The sequence below is a fragment of the Pleuronectes platessa genome, chromosome 10 (genome assembly GCF_947347685.1).
Source record: "Pleuronectes platessa chromosome 10, fPlePla1.1, whole genome shotgun sequence".
NCBI classification, from domain to species: Eukaryota; Metazoa; Chordata; class Actinopteri; order Pleuronectiformes; family Pleuronectidae; genus Pleuronectes; species Pleuronectes platessa.
Genome location: NC_070635.1, coordinates 8,778,005 through 8,801,681, shown reverse-complemented (window position 1 = coordinate 8,801,681; position 23,677 = coordinate 8,778,005). Strand labels below are relative to the sequence as shown.

The window sequence follows — 23,677 nt, the reverse complement described above, 5'->3', positions numbered from 1 at the left end:
TTTTCCTTTTTTTTCATTCCATCTGTCTTTTTTTCTTGCTGTCTTTCTTTCCTTTTTAAACCTCGGTCTCATTTAATCAATATTTCATGATAACCACGACATCAAGCTGCTGTTTATTCATGCTTTTGTGAAATTTTAATATTGATAAGAATACTGATATTTTTTTTCTTCTTTTTATTAATTGTCTTTCATTTCATGAAGTTGTAGTTGTTTTTTTATGTTGCCGTCAGGTTTTAAAATGGTGGACAACTATTTTTCAACTGATATATTTTTTTAATTAACACACACAGACGCGTGCATGCACTCTGTAGACATGGAAGTATTAATGAGACCATATGTCATTTATTTTATTGTTACACACTTCCAGGTATGACGTTATTCTTGTTCTCAGCAATTTTTGATTATGAAGATAATAAATGACCACCTGTCTTCTGCGTCTCCCTCTTCCTTTTCAGACGCAGCACAGAGGACGGAAAACGAGAGAGAGAGCCAAAACAAACTAAAAGGAGTGCCTTAGAAGTGGGGAAAAAGAGGAGCGACGCACAATCTACAGCACTTTGTGAACAGTGAAGAAGAGATGAGACCAATGAAGAAGCACAGAGGACGATCCCCGCCGTTAACTCGAGGCAGAGGGGGTAAAAGGAGGGGAGGCTCTCAGCCCCTCCAAGAGAAAGACCCCAAAAGAGTTAAGAGGGAGACACTCGTCAAAACCGCACAGCACACACCCAACACTCTCTCCGCACGCAAACAGGGTCCGCCCACAGCCATCAAGTCAAATGAAGCACCAGTCACAAACAGCAAGAGGGAGGAGTTGACTGAGCCGAGGAAACCTGTGGAATCAGCCGATGGAAAGAAAGCAGTAGAAAAGACAGAACAAGACAAGACAGTGGGCACGAAGAGCACCATGTCCACTGATACTTTAGTGGTTCCTACCTCTGCCCTAGCGCCACTGTCCACAGCTACTCCCCCTCCGATCACTAATCACAGCCCTAGTGTAGGCTCGGTCTCTAGCAGGAAGACGGCTACATTTAAGGCTCGTGTCCCGAAGAAGAAATACACATATGAGCACTTTGCTAACAATGCAAATGCCCTGACTACCATTCCTACCTCCAGCCCTGCACTCATACACAACAGTTACTGCAATATCAACAGCAAACTTAATGATAATGTGAATACGCCCAACAATAACTCCAAGAGTTGTAACACTATTAGTAATAATAGCATTAATAGGAACATTTCTGTTAGTATCCATAGTACTAATAGTAACTCTACAAGTAGTATTAACAACATGATTAGCAGTAATAGTAGTGCTGGGAGCCATAATACTTTTATTAATAGCAGTAATAGTAGAAGTAATAATTGCTCAGGTAATCAGCCATCAGTGCTAACTGTGGATAGTAAAGCTACAGAAGAAAACCATTTTGTCCCCATGGAAGACCGGGCCCTCAGGACAGCAGACTCCCAGGAAAAAGAGCCTCAAGCTGGTGAAAATGAGTCAGAGGGGGCCCCTAACTCAGTGCGCTCCTCGTCCACTGACACAGCCAGCGAGCACTCAGCTGACGTGGATGCGATGGAAGCAACAGGACTCAGCCCTCATCAAAAAGCCTCCCACATCCCAGCTCCCCCCCTTTACTCACACCCTGAAGAGGCTGGCCTTACCGAGGGGCTGGCTGAGGCTCTGGCCAAAGGCATGAAGAACCAGAGAGTTCTGGCTCGTCAGATAAAGAACACCATGGAGAGTGGGGTGGGGGCTGCAATGAACAGAGGGCTTAAGGAGAGAGACTTATGCTCCCCGTCACCTTTGTTCAGGCCAGGGGTGGTGCGTCGGGTGAGTGGAGGTACTGTCGAAGTCCAGCTCCAAGGAAAGGACACCTTTGTTAAATTCCCTTTCCATGGTGGATCCATGATGACATCATCATCATTGTCGGGGGCCGACACCACTGTGGACTTCATTTTAGATGCTCCGCCACCTGGCATGGCACCTGTGGCTGTCGGGACCCGAGTGTGTGTGCCCTTTGCTGGAGAGGATGGGGGTCCTCTCCTGTACAGGCAGGGGATTGTCACTCAGGTGGACCCCCATCCCGGAGTCTCATTTCCTTACCAGGTGCTCCTGAGTGAGGACAGAGAAACTCTGGGTAATGATGGGGTGGCAGAGGAGAAAGAGAAAAGGAATGCTGTGTGGGTGTCTCGACAGAGCCTGAGACTCCTCACCGCTCCCTGGGAGGTCCAACATTTGGAGGGTGGGAAGGCGATAGAGAGAGAACGGGAGAGGGAAAGAGAAGAGAGGGAGCGGATGGAGGAGATGGAGGTAGAGAGGGAAGTGTGCCAGTTGAGTATTGGAATGGGGGTGCTGGGAGGAGGAGCGAGACTAGGCCATGGTCTTGCCCATGAAGGGGTTGCAGGAGGGCATCCCTATGTAAACGTACATCCATCCCCCCGCTCTTCCACTGTGGCCTCTGGTGCAGGAGCCAGCACACCTCATGAGTGTGAGGGTAACTTCTCCGACAGAGAGAGACAAAAAGAGCCCAACACTCCAGAAGAAGATGTTGAGGTTTCTCATTTTAACTTGGGCCTCGCAGCTGGTCCCAAGCCACCTGCTGGGACGTCTCAGCAGAGAAACATCCTCTCCAAGTCCAGTGGATACCCTCCCTCCTCCCCCCACCTCTCTGTTGTACAGGGTCTGGGAACCCCACACCTCTCACCCCTCGCTGGTCCTCAGCCACCCCCTTCCCCTGCCCTACTGGGGTCAGAAATGAACAACAGCACTCCAAACCTACCTCCGACCAAGACCACTCCCACCCAGACCCCTACTCCCACTTCTGGTGTGGGGTCCTCCTCTACCTCCTCTCGCTCCAGGACTCCCCTCTCATTGGCACAGCAAAAATACAAGAAGGGTGATGTGGTGTGTACCCCAAATGGTATTCGTAAAAAGTTCAATGGTAAGCAGTGGAGAAGGCTGTGCTCCAGGGAGGGCTGTATGAAGGAGTCTCAGCGTCGGGGATACTGCTCCAGACACTTATCCATGAGGACCAAAGAGATGGAGGCGGCAGGGGGAGAAAGGGGGGGAGGCAGCAGCTCAGGGACCGTCACCCCCTCTGACCTGCGTGGCAGAGCCAGTAGTGAGTTTGAGTGGGATGACACATCAAGAGAGAGTAGTGAGACCAGTAGCAGAGGAGACTCCCGACCCCGCCTGGTCCTGCCTTCCCTCCTCCCCCATGAACTGTCCTCACGCTTTGATTTTGATGAGTGTGAGGCCGCCACCATGCTTGTATCGTTAGGGAGCTCCCGCTCCTGCACCCCTTCCTTTTCTCCCATCTCCAACCAGTCGCCCTTCTCCCCTGCCCTCTCTCCCTCACCCTCCCCACTTTTCGGCTTCAGGCCGGCCAACTTCTCCCCGATTACCGCCTCCCCAGTTCTGCAACACCGGAGGCACAGGCAACCCAGCGGTACGGGGGGAGGAGGGGGAGGGGGCAGCAAAGCAGCAACCTCAGCTGGAGGATCAGAAAGGGAGAGACACACTTCAGGCATCCAGCCTTCCTTCCACAGTAACCTGACGTTTACGGTCCCCATGAGCCCCAGCAAACGAAAGCCAGATGCGCCTCCTCCTCCACCCGTTCCCTCACACCACCACGATTACACACCCAAGACTGAGTTGGACCAGGGGGAACTAAACTCTTTCAGGGTGTTGTCCCCCCAGACACCAGCTTCACATTCCCACACGCACACACCCACCTTCTCCCGACCCAGGGGAGTAAGCACCCCCTCCTCCAGTAAGCCCTCTACTACTGTCTCCCCTCCTCCTCTGCTGGTGTCTCCAGCTCCTCCTTCTCCTCTCACTCATGACGGGGGGCCTCGTCGCTTGGTTCCTGTATCCCAACAGGCCTTGCGGGATTCCCCTGTCATAGTGAGGAATCCTGAAGTCCCACTGGCAAAATTTACAGAATGTCCCATAGGTAGAGTAGGAGGAGGGAGTGGAAACGAGGGAGGGACAGATCACTCTTCATCCAAAGACATTAACCAGACACCCCTTACTCCTCAGCCGATTTCTGGACTCCAGATTCCCGTCCCCATTAATGCTGCTACAGCCACAGTACCCAATGGCACCATCCTTTTGCGAAGCGCAGCCCAAACTCTGGTGCTTGTGTCCCCAACACCTTCCTCGCTGCCCACCGCTGACACCCCTGCCACCCCCCTGCAGGCCCTTTCAGTTACCGTCAGCACAACAGCCACAGCTCCCACTCCGAGTAGCACAGACAGCACCGGGGAGCTGGGGGAGAACAGGGGGACGGTGTTTGGGGGTGAGGTCCAGCAGCCAGTTCCCTGTCACCCTTCTCCCACTGCACTGCTGCCCTTGATCCTCCCAGCACAAAGCATTCACCCCATCCCACGAAAGGAAATCATCATGGGACGTCCTGGCACAGGTGAGGATTGGTCCATATGGGTCTAGTTAGGTTCATGATGCTAGTGACTGAAGGAATGAGTTGAAACCTGAGTGAAAATTTATGAATTGGACTGCGGTTATTCTAAGAAAAGCACAAAACAGGACCTATGTGCAGTCCAATTGTATTATTATATGTAAAAGTGGTATATTCTCCAATCACTAAACCAAACAAAAATAATTAAATAAAGCAAAATCCAACAAACGAAATTCACTTTTTCAATTAAAACAAATATAGATTTTAATAGAGCCAATATGCTGCAAATGTTTATAAAAATGAAGAATAGGAAAAAATTATCTGAAGTTAGACGCTCTCTGTATAGCACTATTTACACTACTAATATAACCAAGCTCTATATTTACAAATGAAAAAAATTGTGCCACACAAAATAGTCACACTGTTTTTCAATCAATCAATCAATCAAATTTTATTTGTATAGCCCATATTCACAAATTACAATTCATCTCATAGGGCTTTAACAGGGTGTGACATCCTCTGTCCTTAACCCTCAGCAAGAGTAAGTAAAAACTACTAAAAACCCTTTTAACAGGGTAAAAATATGTAGAAACCTCAGAGAGAGCCACATGTGAGGGATCCCTCTCACATTTTTCTCCTTTTTATGTGTATTAAATATCTTTCAGGTTCTTTTTGCAATTTAATTACATGTCATCCATAGAGTATATACTCACTAATTTCATTTTTATTAGTATAACTTTATAACTGCTAAATGTTTGTTATCTCTTTGACCTGTAGTGACACACATATGGTCATTTTAGCATGGACAGAGGAAACTCTGTTCGAAGGCCTTGGTCTAGTTGCTTAATTTGCATTTTTTAAGGATATAATGGAAACAATTATTTTCCTCTGACACTGAGAATCCACAGACAAATGCAAAAATAGTGCAGCTACGCATTGACAGTAAATATCATTGGAGAGCGAAAAGAAAAATTATATTCATTAACATTACTTGAGTTGAAGCTACTGCAAAAGGCATTAATAATACAAAAATGAGAAGGCTCGAAATGTAGTTTTACAAGTATTAACATGTTTTATTTGAGACATACACACACACACACACACACACACATATGTGCAAACATGCACAGATTGAGAAAGATAGAGAAAAATAAAGTTTTAATGTTAAATCAACATTTTCCTGGTAATACTAAATACAAAGTGATTTGTTTCACTTATCATTTTTTGTGTTATCAAATCAACCAACTAAAACACTAATAAAATCTGTTGTATTTTGTTCATCAAATAAATAAATCTAATCAAACCAAACAATCAATCATTCATCCAGGTTGTTTTGAACAAAAGAAATATAAAACTGCTGTATAATGTTTTTAAATGTTCTGTATAACTTGTCCAAGAACAGATAACACTCAAAGTGAAAGAGGGATAGACTCACGTGAATGTGCCACAACGTGTGTGTGTGCGTGTGTGTCTGTGTGAGAGTCGATGCCCTGTGAAAGAAGTGCCTGTTGGCCAACATGCTGTGGTCCCATATGGCCTCCTCTAATCGTCTGTCCACCGTCCTCATGTCCGCTTGTGAACTGAACTGCTCGTCATGTGACCCACGTAAGCTGTGGACCGGGCTCCTGTGATTGACCACGTCAGGTCCGGTCTTATTGAAATCACTGCTGATGACTAAACAATCAGTCAATTCACACGTCAGCTCACATTAAAGTGGGAATAAGCCGTGCCGCTCATGTCGGTAACTCGGAGCAAATGGGAGTTTGGTTCATCTGATAATTTGTGGAAAAGGAATATTTTCTGTCGTGGATCATTCAATATTTAAGAGCCAAGCGCTATTATTAGAAAGACAGAATTACAAAAGCATTAATTAATTCTTTGTTGGTTTGGATTTCATTTGTAAAGGAAAAGGGACACATGAGATGAATGCAAAAATATGATGGTGTATGTGTGTGAGTGCATTTCAGAGTGTGTTAGAGAGAGAGAGAAAGTGCAATAGGAGAAAATGTATGCATGAGCATGCATCCTTTGGTGTTTTGTATTTTCTATAGGGATTAGACTGTATGTTACGCAGGATTAGCTTTGTCCATGACTACATTTTATATTCCCAGTCCTTATAGACAGAAACTTTGTGGCTGAGTGGTGGCAATCAGTCCAACATCACATAGACACGACACAGGGACTCATCATAGAAAGGAAAGTTCAATGAGAGAAAATAAACACTTTGAAGAAAAGCAATGGAAGCATGATAGAGATGCTTCAAATCAGTTTTACAAAAGAAGTTCTTATAGACGCCCTGATATTGTGTCTGGTGCTACGAGAGAAATTAACACTTTAAGACGAAACAGACGAAAGTGGAAATTTAACGTGTGGGCTAGATTTTCAATATGTAGGCCAGGTATGGACTGTTTCCACCAAGATGTGTTGATTTTTGTGTGATAGAGGGATAGAACAAATGGGGAATGGATCAGAAAGAGAAATACGAATATCTTTAGACAGGATGGTAAAAAAAAGACAGGACAATTCAAATGCAGGTTTTATCTAAATCTTAAATTTATTTCTTGAAAAACTCTGACTGACGTTTTTATTCTAACTGCGAGTGCTTGTGTGTGTGTGTGTGTGTGTGTGTGTGTGTGTGTGTGTGTGTGTGTGTGTGTGTGTGTGTGTGTGTGTGTGTGTGTGTGTGTGTGTGTGTGTGTGTGTGTGTGTGTGTGTGACTCCCTGACCTGGGCAATTATTATTGTCATGCACACTACAGGTGTTGGTTGAAAAGTAAAGATATATCGAAACAAGCTGTGAGCTGCACCCTTAGCCAGTATGGGTGGGTTGATTTGAAATGTGTGTCTCAGCTATATGTTGTGTCAGGGTATCATGTGGGTGTGTGAAGTATTTGTTTCTCAAGCTCCTGTGTGGGAATATATTGTACTAGAGTGTGTGTTCATGGGTGAGAGACAGAATTCATAATCAACTTTTCACTTTTTTATATATAGTATGGACATATAATATCAGTTGGTGTAATTCACTTCACCAGCTCTCAGTGTGTTTATACTTTGGACTTTCTGAGTGTGACAGAGAAGTGGACAAGAAAGGGAGTGCTGTCGTTTTGAGTGTACGGTCCCTCCTCAGACCCCCCCCCCCTCTTTATAGCAGCTGAAAAGACGCTGAATGAATGAATGAATAGCAGCTTTTTGTGTGAGAGCATGCACACTTGCCTGTGCACATTTATTCTGAAGATCTTTGAGTAAGGAGCACATGTGGGTGTTTTCTGTGGTGATAGAAAAAGCATGTGTGTGTGTGTGTCAGTTCTTGCATATGGACGTAGGAGAGTGTGAAAAACAAGGGAAAGTAAGAATCACAGTGTGTGCATGTGCGTGTGTGTTTGTGCATTTCAACATTTGCAGTGTTTGTGATTTGTGCGTTTGTGTAGGTGTTGGTGTTTTCTCATCAGCTTCTGAGAAATGAACAGACAGTAACTGTAAAGATTTTGAGGTGAATTACTGTTGTTAAAATTACTTTAAATAAAGTTTGCGTCAGAATATTTCATTCTAAAATTATAGTTCAAGAAGTCTTGGCAACATTTTATTCTCCCTGGTCTGTGGGAATAAAGTTGAAATAACGTTGACGCTTCTTGGTTAATATGTTCATCTTTTTAATAAATTGAAGTAATATTATCTAGTGTACATGTTCATTATCGGTATGAATTTGACAATGTTGATGCCAAAAGGTTCACACATTCGATGAGGGTGGAGAATAAAAATTCACAAAAGAATTGATTTATCAATTCATGTGATGACACATTGCATCTATTCAAGGACAGGAAAATCTGTGGAATATCAGTCCAACATCAGTCCAATCTATGTTACACACACAGTATAATCCAACACATACACACTGATGTGCGTTGTACTTTTTCATTTATTCACTGAGAAATTAGACAACATTCCCCTGGCTCAGTTCAGTGCCGCAGCTGACGGCCGCACACTTTACAGACAAACCTGCGTATGTGTGCTCTGTGTGCATGTGCTTCCCCACCGGAGACGTGCTGAGGCGATAGAAAATGAAACATCTTTTTAAGCTCTCGCTGCAACTTCTTGTAAAATAAAACTGTTGAAGAGATCAGGCAGCGACACGGTGAAGGATGAGACTGCTTTCATGGTGTCGCGTGCATGTTGCATTCAGTGTGTGTGTGTGTGTGTGTGTGCGAGAGAGTAACCAAGCGTCAATCATTGACTACCGGATATGATGTGTGAGCGCCAAACGTCTGTTGCCATGGCAACAAAGCAAACATCACACTGGTGTAGCCTGTATGTATCATAGAATATTCACAAATAGAAATGGCAACCCCCTTGTGTGTGTGTGTGTGTGTGTGTGTGTGTGTGTGTGTGTGTGTGTGTGTGTGTGTGTGTGTGTGTGTGTGTGTGTGTGTGTGTGTGTGTGTGTGTGTGTGTGTGTGTGTGTGTGTGTGTGTGTGTGTGTGTGTGTGTGTGTGTGTGCTTGCATGTAGGAGTATGTGAGTGTGTTCAAACTTCCGCTTGTTCATATGTGTTTTCCCCCCCGACTCACCACTGGCGGCTCTTTCTAACTCCCTCCTGGGCGTTTGACTCATAGTTACTTTATAATCGGAGGATTTCCTCCAGGTTAAATATCTCACTCATATTTACGACCATTTTGAAAAATACAACTCCCATCACAAGCATTTTTCCTTTTCACAGTGAGATAAGAGTGTAGCACTCTTCAATGTCATCACTCTGAAGTTAGTGAGGAAAGTGCGTACTGTGTCCTTTTCATGGAGAGGACTTTGATGACTTTGTCGTTGTGAAAGTCCTAAATGATTCCTGTGTATTTGTTTGACTGGTTCCAGTAGAAACTCATGCGTTCTCTGTTTGACTACATAGTGATACATGCCCAGCCTCTCTTGTTTTGTTCTGCAGGATCATGCCTGTGAGCACATTGATATTAGCAAGATTAATTCCGTGAACAGAGCATCTAGTCCTAGACCTATATCATCTGAAAATAATATGCTATCTTTTTACCTTCAGTCAACATTTAAAGGCACCGAATATCTTTCAATAGATCTCGTATGTCGATGTTGCACATTTGCAAATTTTGTCTATGTCGCTCACCCACACAAACATGCAGTTTTTGCAACACTGAGGAAACATGTCACACTCTCTTAAGTACACGTGAATACACTTTTCCGCACTGTTATTTCGCACTTGAATGCGTTTTTTGCTCCCCGCTCTCTCGTCTGCCTCCATCTCCTTTTTGAAATTTTCTATCAAAAACATTATGACAGATTTGTTTTAACCCTTCGCTCCATCGCATTGCAGTGGCTTTGCTTCCCCTCCTCTCTTCATCCTGGTCTACCCGGATACGGATACCCGGGAATAACATCCCCACTCCCTCCCGCCCCTGCTTTACGTAATGCTTAAAGCGCTGCATATCCTCCCTGGCCATGGCAACAACCACATCTGGATCACGCAGCCATCTAGACTGGCACCGAAGCACACGTGAAGCCCTCAAGACTTACCACAAAAGTCATGTGCAACAATAATCCTGTTTCCTATTGGGCAGAGCGTACGTAAGGGAGATTCTCAAAATGCACTGGTGCAGAGGGACTCCTTAGTCCTTAGGAGGCTCCAAGACTTTGACTGCATGCATGTGAAGTTAGAACAAGATTCAGCTTCTTCTGAGTCTCCGTCGAACACACATTCGTTGTTCTGAAGATCACAGTTGTCACGTGTTCCTCACATCCCAAAGTTTGGAGTGAATCTAGCCTTGGAATTTATTTTTCTCTCCTTCATCCCACTCTCCTCTTTTACTTTCTCTACATCTCTAGTCCCTTAGTCTTTGCACTGGTTTACTGGAGCTGCCTGTTTCTCGGCCATTTATCTGCAGTGTAGTAGTGCCCCCAGATGGCCAAACATATACATTACAGGTTCCTCCACAGTGGGTGGAGGGATCTGGATCTTCAAACACTTATCTCTCAAGTTTGTGTTTGATGTATTCTGCTGGATGGTAATTATTCACTGTTGGAAAGAGAGAGTTAAATCTGCTCATGAATCCACAGATTGTAAAGTGTGTACTGCATCACTGAGATGACTGATACCCATTAATTACTGTTTCATTCCTCTTAGTACTCAATAATCACGATGTCTTTTTGCAACATGGAACGAACTAAAAAGTACCAGTTTCATTTAACTTAAAATTAAAGCACAACAAGGACAAAGGCAGGTTCAGAGTCTTAGAAATCTCCTCTTTGGGTTCCACAAAGCGCTTCCTCTGCGTGTCAAGCTGTGTTAAAAATGATTGGTTGAGCTTATAGATAGAGATGGTCAGTGGCAGCCTGGTGACCACGAGCGACACGGGGACCTGTGCCCAACACAGCTGTTGCTATGGTAACTGCGAAGGAACTGTGGATCGAGTTATAATTGGACGGAGCAAATGGTGGGTTGTGGGAGGGAGAGACACGGAGCACAGGGGTGGAAGATGAATTGGGGGATGAGAGAGATCGGATGCGAGAGTGAGTGAAGGCGGTGCTCCGCTCTGCATTGTGCTCGCATAGGTAACAGAGGGGGAGGAGAAGAAAAAGTTTCTTGAGTGAGGTCACGTGGCGTTTGACAGATTTAATTGGGAGGTAGAGACGTGCATTCATACGCACATTAAAAGCATGAAACCTGTAAGAGGAGACAGCCAATGAAAGCTGCTGAACACCTACACAGATACTGCACTGCCAGCAAGGCAGCAGGGAGAGATAGTTAAGTTCAGCTAGGGGAGGGATTTCTCTTCTACTGTTTTGTTTTTTTCCAAACCTTTTCTCTTACTCTTGCCAGTTTTCACCACGTATCTGACTAAGCGCAAAATATCTGTGGTTTCCCACCATTGTCTTGTGTCGACAGATGTTCTGATCTTAACTGTACAATCTTTTACACTCAAACAGCTGATGTGAGGCAATTCACATTGTGTCTGAAGCACATGAAGTGGACCTGAAGTGCAAATAAAAGACACAACTGAACCCTAACCCTAAACACCATGGCAAAAAAGCCAGTAAAACACAGATCTTAAAACAAGTGGACAGTGCTTCCATCCAATCAGTAACGAGCTTTGACAATAGTGGGAACTTACGTTTTCCGGTGCATTGTGGTTGTGTTTTGTGAGTTGCACTGCAGTATATTGCTTGCAAGTCAATCAAGAATTTAGGCGTATTCAAACAGCTAAAGGGAAAGCTTATTACTCTGCTCTGAATAATAGGTCAGAAGTAGTTCATTACTGAGGGCTTGTAATGTTTATCTGTGGTTGAAACCACTGAGCAGCCGCAGTCACCCCTCATCTCCTACCCTGCCCTCTTCCAACCTCTTTTCCTCTCTGCCAAGTTGTCCAACTCCCTCCCCTCAACACGCTGGGTTTGCTGGATTGACTTGTTGAGAGCTCGGTGCAGTTGCCTTAATCTCCTACTCTCTCTCTCTCTTTCTCCTTGTCATTTATGCCTAAGAGTTTAACCCCTTCCTAAAAACCCTCTGGTTTTAAAACAGGAACAAACAGTCACACCATATTTCTCACATGACGCAAGTTGCTTCACTGAGATAGAGAAAAGGCACGTGAGAGTTAAGTGGCATGTTGAGGTGGAGCTCAGGCACATAGCAAAGACATCTTTTTGTTTGAGATGTCAGATCATTTCTTTGTTAACTCTCTTTTAATGTGGGAGTATCATTGCACTGATCCCAATTCAAGTGTGTATGTGTTCTTTTAAGGTTTGTAATCTCTGACTGAAGGGGTTAACTTTTTTTACTACTGACTTGTAGTAGTAATTAAGTCTGACAGTTTTGTATTTGTCTCATGACTTTGGCTGAGAATGTCTTCTTGACTCTTACAGCATGAGGAGAAACCAGATCACATGTGCAAGTCCTCCCTCTTTGAGTCTTAGTTGTGTTATACTTACCCAGCATAAGTATCTTTACATGTTTTCCCTTTGTCTCTCCCTGTGTCCAACCCCCCATCTCTGGCCCCCCACACCCTTCCTCCCTTTTAAGAGAAGTTCTGTTTTCATAAGTTGTTTTCTCTCCACCCACCCACCCACCCACCCACCTACCCTCCTCCATACATCCCTCCCTCCCTGCTCGCCTGCCTCTCCTGCTGAAAATGACTCTCAGTCTATTTTTACCCTTCTCTCCACTCTTTGCCTGTTCAACCCATTTTCCCTCTCTTTTCTGACTACCCCTACTCTCCTGTTGTTAACTTCTCTTCTGTTCTGAGTCTCTCTCTCTCTCTTGCTCAGCTCCCCACTCCAGTGTTGCATCAGATTATTTTAACTTCTGTCTGAAGGAGGCATTTGCATGATGGAGAGATGGAAAAAAAAAGTTTGGGATTCAATGGGAGTCTTGTGGTGGTCAAATTACACCACTTTTGCCTCCCTACTGTCAGCAGAGCTCCCTAAACGCAAAGATATATCGTATTACTGGAGAAAAGGCTTATAATACTCCTCAGCAGTGGAAATACTGCTGATATATAATCCAGCAAGTGTTTGCTCTTGCTTGGAACAACTTTGTAAAAAACTCACGTAGCAGACAGGATGACACTGCAGACTCGTATGGGTGTAATGGGCGTGGATCTGTCATCTTGACCTCAGGGCCTCATCAACATCCAGACTGCACAAAGACCAAAAGCAGCGTGGCATGGATACTGCAGGTAGCTCACTAGCGCCACTCCGCATCGGATGGTCTCTGCGGGTATTGAATATTGAGCATTTGTAAGGGGGAGGGATTTTTATCTGACTTCTGTTAAGCCATTGGTTGGCCTACATCTGAGTGTCCGCTTTCCATTGGTCCGTTTAATGTGTCGTTCGCAGTTTACTACGAGCCCTGCACCTATGGCATAACAGCGGGGTGGGATTAAGTTGAAGAAACACAGAAATACAGAGGTAGAACTTTAAGGCCAACTTGTGTTTTTCGTGTATTCGCAGTGAGGTCACGTGTGGTTTGTATCGATCAGCTGTTTGTATTTGAGATAACTTCAGTTTGTGCGTTGACAGGAGGAGCTGCTCGTGTCACCCCCCCACAGATAAACATTTGCATATGACTGGCATTCCAGCGCACACGCCGACCAATGAGTGTCCGCGGCGGGCTCGTGACGGGAGGCCGCGCTGGCCAATCGTCGAGCGGCAAGCGCTGATGGAGGGCGGGACGAGGCTGGGCGAGGTTGACAGGACGAGGAGGAGGAGGAGTGGGGGGGGTGCAAAGAGTAGAGGGGGAAGGGGGGCGGGGGGCGGCAGCAGCAGCAGCCCAGTTTACAACAAGAGGAAGAGGGAGGGAAAGAGAAAGAAAAGGGCCGAGGCTCAGCGAGGGACCAGCGGGCAAAACACCGGAGGACACTCGGTAGCGGGAGTTGTGGAGATGCGGGGCGAGGAGTTCTGTGGAGCCGAACAACGCACATAACTCCGGGTGCGACACCGCGGCTTGACGCTGTGAGCGTGCCGATGTAGTCCGCACCGAGTGGCGGCTAGCTAACCCGCTGCTGCGGACGGACGGACCTCACCGACTGCTTCTCTGACCCCACTACCCCCGCGTTGGTTGCTGTGTTCGGGCACCTTCTTCGCCCGGTCCGCTTGATCACGAGCTTGACCGAGAAGAAGAAGGAGGAGAACAGAGAACTGCGATCTATCCCCATTTTCTCCAGTATCGCCGACCGGAGCTAAGAGTACTCCGCACCGTGCTCGCGTTCATCGCCGCCGCGCTGTAGTCTCGTCTCAGTCGCTAGCTAGGCGTCAGGTTGGTGGTCAGATCGGCCAGGTAGGAAAAGGGAGCTGGTGGTTTTATGATATTTTGTACTGGGATGAGCTAAAGCCCTTTTAAGCTAGTAGGAGGAACGACAGCGCGTGTGTGTGTTTGCTGCCTCGCTAATCAGCCTGGTGTATAAGCACTGGGTGATGGATGAATGCACCAGATTTACAGTCACCCACATCTGCTTATGCGTAGTAAACAGGGACAAACCTAAGTTGATCGATCTCCTCTAATTGGTGATTCTGCGTCTTGGCAGGTGCATGGTTCATATCCCGCGTTAAGAAAAGGGGGAATAAGAAGTTAGCATTTGGTGAAATGCACTTGTCAAACAGTCCTGGTGGTGTGGATATTTTGGCCGCCAGTGCGTGTGAATACGCTTTTGTAGTTGTGACATGAGAACAATTGCGTTTCTTTTGCTTGTGTGTGTGTGCGAGTGCTGCACGACCAGGGGCGTTCCCGAGAGGTTGGTCCAATTTGGAGCGGTGCACTTGGGGCTCCGGTTGTTGCAAGAGACGGTCAAATCAGACCCAATGTGCTGTATTACATGATCCAGCTTGTGTTTCATAACCACACAGTGTGCACTCTAATGCAATTATAACCAGACCCCCCCTCCACCCCGCGACGCCACCAAGTTAGATGCAGCACTTTGGCTGCGATCGCCCCAATTTTGCTTGTTGCAGTGCGGTCCAGTCCTGATCGATACGGTGCCCTCCTGCCGCTGCCCTTCAGCGGTTCGACTCCGGTGCTTCGCGAGCTTCTCGATACCTGCACAGCCCACCTGCCTGTTGCTCTCGCTTCACCACAGACCGAGGTTTGACATGGCCCAGGAGCACTGCGCAGTTACCGGTCGCGTGTGTTAATCCAGGCCGTGGATGGGCTCGAGGCCTCGTTAACCCCCTCATTGCCAAGCTGCTGTACTAATGTAAACAAACAGGGAGAGAGGGCATCGGGGGTAATTAGACCAAAGGGAAGAGGGTCGTTGCCTTCGCTTATAATCATCTTTTCAGTGCGTCGTCTAAACACTGTTTCGTTATTACAAGTTGAGCATCAGATTATTGTGTTATTGGGATCATTTGTTGTACATTTTGTCCGGTGTATTGTAACGAGTGCGATGTAAGATTGCGGCATTCTGCGATACGGAGTCTGCCTGACACACATTTCAGTTTTTTTATTCGCATTGGAATAAAGAAAGGACGCCTCTTTATGTCACATTTTAAAACCCTCATGGTGCATCGGGGTGATGCAGTAATTATCGTTAATGATGACTGCAACCTGTAGGGATGAGACAGACACCACTGAGCACTTGTCTTCGTCTGTGAGTTTATATCAGCCCGAGGTTTTTGGATTAATCATGTTGCCTTACCTGGATCCCTGTGTGTTGTAGAGGAAAGATTTTTTTAAAAGGACATATCACTGCATTTTTTTTGGAGAAGCATCAAGGATTTCATTGCACCATGTTCTCATCAGAGAATCCTCAGTATCTCCGCCAAGGATTAAGCATGTTTGGTTAGTCCATGTCACTTACCTACACTGTCCTTTTTGTCAAAACTGTACATGTGTGTTATTATTTGCGTTTACTCATATCACTAAACAATCCCTCAGTGTTGAAGCAACTTAATGTTTTTGAGGACGTTAAGGGGATCAATACCATTGCTGGAAAGTTTTCAATAATAGAAATAACGATAATATCACTTAAACAGACCTCTCATTCATTTAAGAGGTTTCAAAATGTAACATCTTCTGCTCTCTGTCCAGTGTGTTTTGAGAACAAAGAGTCCTTTGGTGCATTTGCTGCTGTTGGATTATTTAACCACTGAAGTCGGTGGAGGTGTCCTACTGTGGTATTACTTAAATGATCAATAGATCTCAAAAAATTATATGGATTTTTTATGCCTGGTTATTAATAATATTTACTTTGTATATACAATGCTAAATAGTCCCTGGTTAGTTGTGTATACTCCACACTGGCTTGCTCTAGTCTAAGTCTTCATTTGTTTATTTGTGCTTCCATCAATTTGAGATAATAAAAGAAAGCTGGATAAAAACTTGTTTTAAAAATGATGAGAGCTTGTGATTAGAGTAAATAATAGTTTCTGTGGGAGTGATGCATTGAGGGTCCTGATTCCCTAAATATGGAGATAGACCCTCTTGAATGTGATACCTGAGCAGGGATCATGAAGTTATAGACCTCAGATGGTGCTGGTTGTTAATGACAAATAATACTGTTTTCCTCTGCAGTGTGGACCAATGTAGAGCCCCGGTCAGTTCCAGTCTTCCCCTGGCATTCATTGGTCCCTTTCCTGGCACCAACCCAATCAGATGCTCCTTCTCTGCCAGGGGAGGGCCAGCATCCAGTTAACCACCCCCAAGCAGCCAGTCTGAAGTCAGGTACAGAATCTCTTTGCTGCCCTACTGACGGTAGAACATGTCCCACCATCAGTTTTATGTAATATTTTGGGAGATTTAATACTGTTTGGGTAAAATGTATTGCTTACTTCCCGCATAAACAAGTGTGCCTCTCTTTGTTATTTTTCCTCAGAATGTCAGGGGGTGGCAGCGCTGTCACAGGAGCCTGCAGAGGCTCCTCCCCCTGTCGAAAGAGGTCCCCCGCCCCGACCTCCCCCCTCCTCTGATGAGCCGCCTCCAGAGAAGGAGAAAGGAGAGGCAGAGAGGGAGAGGCCTGACAGCGAGACCGAGAGTGATGTTGATGATATGTTAGTGCAATTTTTTTGTAATATAGTGTTTTGTTTGAAAAGCTATGAGGCTACATGAACATATAAAGACACTGCACATGCACCCTCATGTGTTTGCAGTATATTAGAGCAGTTAAGTATTTGTCCAAAGCAGCCATCATAATACTTTTCTGTGTGGCATTGTGTACCCACACATACAGTTGGGGAGTGTGATAATTTCTCTATCCTCGCACTAATTTGGGCAGAAGAGCTCAGTGCCAGAACAAAGCAGATGGGAACAAAAGCATTCCATCTCTGTGCTCAATCACTATATGAAAGGAAGTGGCCAGGCTGTCAGCCATTGAAATGGATGAGCTATCTGCTGAATCTGCTGATGTATCTCATGGGAGATGAACTATATGTGCTCCATGTCTACATCCAATAGACAGTATGTAAAACCTGATTTGAAGTAGAAAACTGCTCAGTTATTAATATTAAAGAGTGAAAGAGAGAATGCTGTTTTTATGTGGTAGGCTACATGTTTTTTATTGATATCTGGTGAAGGTTATAAACACAGATGGTTTCTTGTCTCCTTTCAGCTTCCTTCCAGGAGTTGTACCAGAACCGCCTCTCGCTATATCACCGGTAAAGAGGCGCACTCAGTCCCTCAGTGCGTTGCCCAAAGATGGAGACAAGAGCAGCCCTGGAAAGGTAGCTCTTCCACTGCTTTTACCAGATCAAAATTCTCAATGTTCCATTTTGAATAAAATATGTAATATAATGCCTTTTATTGTTGTCTTTCTCAGAGGGAGAAGGACCACATCCGGCGACCTATGAATGCATTCATGATTTTCAGTAAGCGCCATCGAGCATTGGTGCACCAGCGGCACCCAAACCAGGACAACAGGACAGTCAGCAAGATTCTTGGGGAATGGTGGTATGCCCTAGGACCCAAGGAGAAACAGAAGTACCATGATTTGGCTTTCCAGGTACAAATGGTTCTGAATTTCCCAATATTTCATGTCCTATACTTTGCCCTCTACTTCCACTTACGCCCCTCCTTCTTGTGCCCTCTACTTCCCCCAGGTAAAAGAGGCCCACTTTAAGGCCCACCCTGACTGGAAGTGGTGCAACAAAGACAGGAAGAAGTCCAGCTCCGAAGGCAGGGGAGTCCCAGGGGGCAAAGATATCAGAGAGAGGAGCATGTCTGAATCCACAGGTTGGTAGTTTCAATCACCTTTCATGATTAGACCAATACACACATACAGTATACTTTTACAATAACATTATTTTCTCCAGCCCTTTAACAGTCCTCCTCTCACCTCCTAATAGAGCCCCATTCTGTGGAGCTGAAGGGAGTTGGTCCAACTCTGGTTGCTGAGAGGAGTACAGGAGAAGGTCATGTGGGCCAACTAACCCGACCCCGAGCCTTCTCTCAAAGTGCCATGCACAGCCTGGAGCGGAGTGACAGGGGTAATACACAGGCTCTGGCAGAACTGGCACAGGTAAGAAGACATTAGATCAGCATGTCCACCTAGAAAGTTTGTGTAACTGCTATCTGCCATTTTGCAAACAACAAAAAAGTTTCAGTCTTCACTGCTGGAGATAAACAACCTTTAAGCTTGCAGTAATATCATAAGAAAAAAAAAATTGAGATGGACTGCTCTTTACAAAGATTAAGATTTTTTTAACAGTGTGGCAATCGTGACAGTAATATAAAATTAATACATTTTATATCGGAAAAAATAGAAAGAAAATACATACAAGTAGTAAATCCTGGTCTCTTAAATCTGTTATCAAGAATCTGATTAGGTCTTTTATTTAATGATTTCAGATGTGTGGGGATGGTGGCAGCCAGTTTTCCAGTCATGCCCCACCCCGGCCGCAGTCCCAGCGGGGGGTCAGTGAGGACATGACCAGTGACGAGGAGCGCATGGTCATCTGTGAGGAGGAGGGAGATGATGATGTCATCGGTGAGAAATCAGACCTACTCCACTCATCATTTGTTTATTAGAGATATATTTTTTTCTGTTCTTCTGACTATGTTGATATTGCATGAATGCAGCATTAGGGTATGTTTAATTTTTTTCACAGAGGACCCCTATCCTAGCACCTCCATAGACCTCAAGTGTAAGGAGCGGGTGACTGACAGCGATAGTGATAATGGTTCTGCAGACGAAAGCGATCGAAAGGTAACATTATTGATTTGTCATTTAAAAGTTGTTGCCTTCTATGGTATCTTTCTTTGCTCTAAATATTTTTCTGTCCATCTGCCTTTCTTCTCAGAGAGTTTTTGCCCCAGTCATCTGCTCCACTGCGTCATCCTCCTCCTCACACCACACACCTCATGTCAGGAGTGTCTCACTGTCCTCTTACCCCACCAGCAGGCGTTATGATGAGGGGAGATCAGGTGGGGGTGGGTTTTCAGATCACAGGAGGAAGGAAAGGGGAGAAGGAGAGGGTAAAGACAAATTTGGGGGAGAGGGAGGAGGAAGAGGAATACAAGCCTCCTCTCTGTCCCTCTCTTCTGGCCAGTCAGTCATTTCCACTTCTCCGGCTGGAGGGCATCTGTCCTCGTCAGTTCATTCACTGGGCGGGAACCCACTGCTGGGCATTGGTGCTGTGAGGGTGGCGTCTACAGTGGTGACCAATGTAATGCGTCCTGTTATCAGCACACCGCTCCCCATCGCCAGTAAACCCAGAGATGGAGGCTCTTCATCCAGCCCTCATCTGGTGGAGAGGAGGTCCCTGACCCCCCATCAGCAGCCGCACCTTCTGATTGGTTCAGGACCAGGAGGTGGGATCACAGGGGGTGGGTACTTCTCTTCTTCATCACCTAATCCTATAGGTGGAGGCATAGGCCCAGGTGGTGTAGTGACTAATTTGGTGTTAGGAGGGGCTTTGTCTGCTCAACCCGCTGTCCAGCTCTTCACCCCCTCCCCCCACCCGCATCCCCTGCATCATCAGTCCCATACCTCCACTGCTATTTCAGCTCTTCATAGCCAAACCAATGGGCCCCTGTCTGTGCCCATGCTTCAGCCCCAGTTCCTTCCTACCTCCTCCCTGGCACCCCCTGGGGGTAAAGCCATCACACAAGTCCAGTACATCCTGCCCACTCTACCTGCCAACACCAACCCCAAGAGTCCACCTCAGCAGCTCAGCCAGCCAACCAGCATCTTCAACCTGCCCACAGCTCCACCCACACACATGTCCCTGGCCAATGGAAAGCAGCAGGGTGCAGGTTCACTGACAGGATATACGTCCAGCCCCGCAGTGGGAGTGGTCAGCCCTGGCCCCCGAGGTGAGCGCTTTAGATCACATCGGTAATCAATTTCATAGGTTATTGTGCTGACTCCTGATAAAAGGCTCATCCCCTCTCTCTCTCTCTCTCTCTATGTTCTTTGCCTCAGTACAAACACAGTCTCCGGTGCTCCAGGGTAAAATGCTTGTTCCCATGGCAACAGTACGGACTGCACCAGCCCCTGCCCAGCAGTTTCCCATTGTGGCTCCGCCTCTTCCTGTCCAGAACGGCGCTCAGACCGGAAGCAAGGTCAGTGAGCACTTTACTGGAAACACTGGCAAGAGTACTTTAGAATTGTTTCCATTTTGTTCAAATTATTGCTCATCACTGACACTGCCTATTCACACTTTTGTATTTGTCCCTTCCTTCATGGCGTTCTCCCTTGATGCCTCTGCAGATCATTCAGATTGCGCCAATGCCAGTAGTCCAGTCCCAGCTCCATCAGGGGGGGGCAGTGCACCCTGCCAGCCCCTACCCTGTAGCAATGGGCACAGCTGCTGTGATGGCTTCAGGATCAGCCCCCTCCCAGACTGTACTCCTGCCACCACCACCCACCAGGTAGAAAACACAAGAGAAAAAACTTAGAGAATTAATATGGATCCTTTACCACTCTGGGATTGTCATTTTGCACTTATCATATTCGTGTCTTATTAAACAGACAAAGACACTACTTGGTACTCCATAATAAACAAAGCAGTACGGGTGAGTTTTCAATCATGGGATTAGTCAAAAATTTAAATGAAATAGTTGAAAGTCAGAATTTATCTGTTTTCCGCTTTACAAGCCTCCCTGTGACAGCTTTGATGCCTCAAGTTTGTCTTATACATGTGTGTAATCCTGACTAATGAAATGGATTAAAAGTTACTCTTGTGTGAGGAGCAGTGAGGATAAACTGTCAATGGTAAAATGAGTTTAATGAGTCCGTGTGTATTTTGGCTCGTCCTCCTCAATAGCTAAATTTACTGACTGACCTCTGTTTTCCAGTTTTGCTATGTTCTGACGAAGAGCAGGAAAAAGGGTTTTCAAGTTCCATTAACGTCTGAACACAAGAGCTCTCTTTATTACACTTATGTCTAAGTCCACATATTACATCCTATAATGGAGTCCAATGTTTAAAAGCCTAAAAGCTATCTCCTTTAAGCAGACAGATGAAAGTAGATATGAACCCAAAACACTCTTGCAGGTTCATTGTCTGAACGGGACTATTAACAAATGACTGTGTGCCAGTAAAGCTTGACTCAGCCATGACTAACAGACACACAAGTACATTACACTTCGAATATAACGGTTATGCTATAGCGTTTCTCTTATCCCGTGTACATGTTCCATAAACCCTTCTGCATTAAGAAAAAGTATTTCAAGTCATGGGCAAACATTTGAAAAGTTTGATCTGCCCTGAGCCAAACAGTTAGGTCATGTCTCTTCTATTTTTATCGTGTTTTCACGTTGTCCATGCATCTGTCTGTCATTTCATTCTTGGGTACTCCGGTCAAGGTTGCTTGTGATTTCACAAAATATTTTTGGGGATCATTTAGTGTGAAATATCAAGATGGCCTTGAGTGAAAGTCTTCACATTTGGCCAAAATATTCACTTATAAATGTGTTGTGAGGAATCTGTCAACTTTGAGTCTAAGTGGCCATAAGTGACTTAGAATTTATCCATTTATTATGACTAAATACTCAAACTACCTTTTTTGTTAAATTCCTTTGAGCCGTTGTTACATATGAGTCTGGACAGACTTGGATGTTAACTGCAACTTGACTTGTGAGGTGTAAGGTGCAGTCATAAGATAAGAGAACAGAATGATTTAGATTATCCAAAGAACTAGTAAATATCACTTAAATATTGACAATTCCCTTGAAAGAGTCTTTATTAGTGTGTCCAAAAATAGAAGGCAGCCCTTAGATGCTCGATAAAAGGTTTAAGTGGTCATTTCAAATTTTTTTCAACTGGGTCACTTCATTTTTACTGAGATTCTAAATGGAAAAAAATGTCAATTTAAACAGATAATAGAATCTTTTTGCTAATTGCTGTTCAGCATGAGTCCCCGCCAGTTGTGTGTTCCTTGTGGTTCATGGATTAAGTTTAGCCACATTCTGGTACTTGACTGAGTTTAGTTGGCATTAATGAAACCAAACCAAACGGCAGGAACTTGTCACTGCGGTGGTCCGGACTTCTTAAAGCATAGCGAGCAGACAATGTGAGAAACAAAAACTCCAGCCGGGGTGCAGCTGTAGCGGTGCAGCTCTATTCTGTATGTGTTAGTCATGGTGCTGGTGGCCCAAGTTAGTCTCTGACTGCCACCCCCACACTACCTCTCAGCTTCTAAAGCACACACACACACAGACACACAGAACCTATACCACTAGTCATTCGGAGCTGCTCGCTGTGATGTACACTCACCCACTGACCCCACTGCAGCACTTCTCTTTTTGCTCTCCTCTTTCTTTCTAATCATGTCTCTGTTCCCGTCCTCTCTATTCTGCCTCGTTATTGTACTCAAACACCTTCTGCCACTTCTACTACACCTCGACATTTTTCATTCTCCCTCCTCCATCTCTCTTTGCTGCCTTCATTTTTCTCTCTCCTCTAATCACCTCTCCTGCTCCTGTTCAGGATCACCTATGTCCAGTCCACTCCAGGGGTCCCATCCACTCTCCCTCTGGTCTCCACAACAACAGGCTCCTCTTCCACCCAGCAAGCTATGCCAGTGCCTGGATCTGCATATGTTCCCTCGTCCTTAGCAACACTTGGGTTTACAGCCATTGCACCACCTGGACAGACATTGGTTCAGCCACTGATTGCAGGTCAGTGCCTCTGAATGATGACTTCACAGCTTCTGTTCTTTATATGTGAAGTGTTTGCTTTTCGAAGGTTTTGTATAAAATGTGCTTAATGAAAGGCCTTTGGGAAAAATCGGTCTCTCCAACAAAGATATATTTAGCCTCCTGTCAAATGTTGAAGATAGTTATTTTGATACCAATATAAATACAACGCTCATTAAAATCCCAGTATATATGATCTTGTATTTTGTAATACTGCACCAACATCCAGAGTTTTACTTGTATAAGGGATACCAGCTATATAGTGTTTATAGTCAAGTTTATTTATATAGACAACTATGGACTTGATGTGCTTCAAGATAATGGGCAGATACACAATAAATACATGATGTTACTAAATTTGTGAGATATATTAGTAATAGCTATGTGAATCTTAAACCTGTTTTCACAAAATCTTAGGTAATCAGTAATTATTGACGTGTTTGTCTCTTTCAGTAGATCAACACTGTGACCATTAGACTAGTTACACACCCGACACCTTGTTAAAACCTCTATCACAGGAACAGATTTGTTATGTTAATTACTAACGGAGAAGATATTTATTTATGTCTCATCACTGTAAGTGTTAAAGAAAAGAAAATAATATTTGGCCTCCTGTCTCTTTCATCCAGGTCAGCCACCGCTCGTCGCCACAGCTCAGTCTCATCAGCCCCCCTTGTCAGCCCCTGC

The 23,677-nt window shown here is 45.2% G+C and overlaps 1 protein-coding gene across 1 annotated transcript in view; it reads left to right on the top strand.

Annotated features, from left to right (window-relative positions):
• Positions 1-23,677, top strand: part of cicb (capicua transcriptional repressor b) — a gene marked incomplete at its 3' end in the record, with an annotated part of 29,494 nt that extends 5,817 nt beyond the window's left edge. The window contains 14 exon segments of the mRNA XM_053433467.1: positions 456-4,421; positions 16,430-16,579; positions 16,731-16,905; positions 17,463-17,574; positions 17,670-17,852; positions 17,950-18,082; positions 18,196-18,368; positions 18,698-18,836; positions 18,958-19,055; positions 19,150-20,164; positions 20,274-20,413; positions 20,562-20,722; positions 22,782-22,972; positions 23,620-23,677. Of these exon segments, the coding sequence (XP_053289442.1) occupies positions 578-4,421; positions 16,430-16,579; positions 16,731-16,905; positions 17,463-17,574; positions 17,670-17,852; positions 17,950-18,082; positions 18,196-18,368; positions 18,698-18,836; positions 18,958-19,055; positions 19,150-20,164; positions 20,274-20,413; positions 20,562-20,722; positions 22,782-22,972; positions 23,620-23,677 (6,572 nt within the window).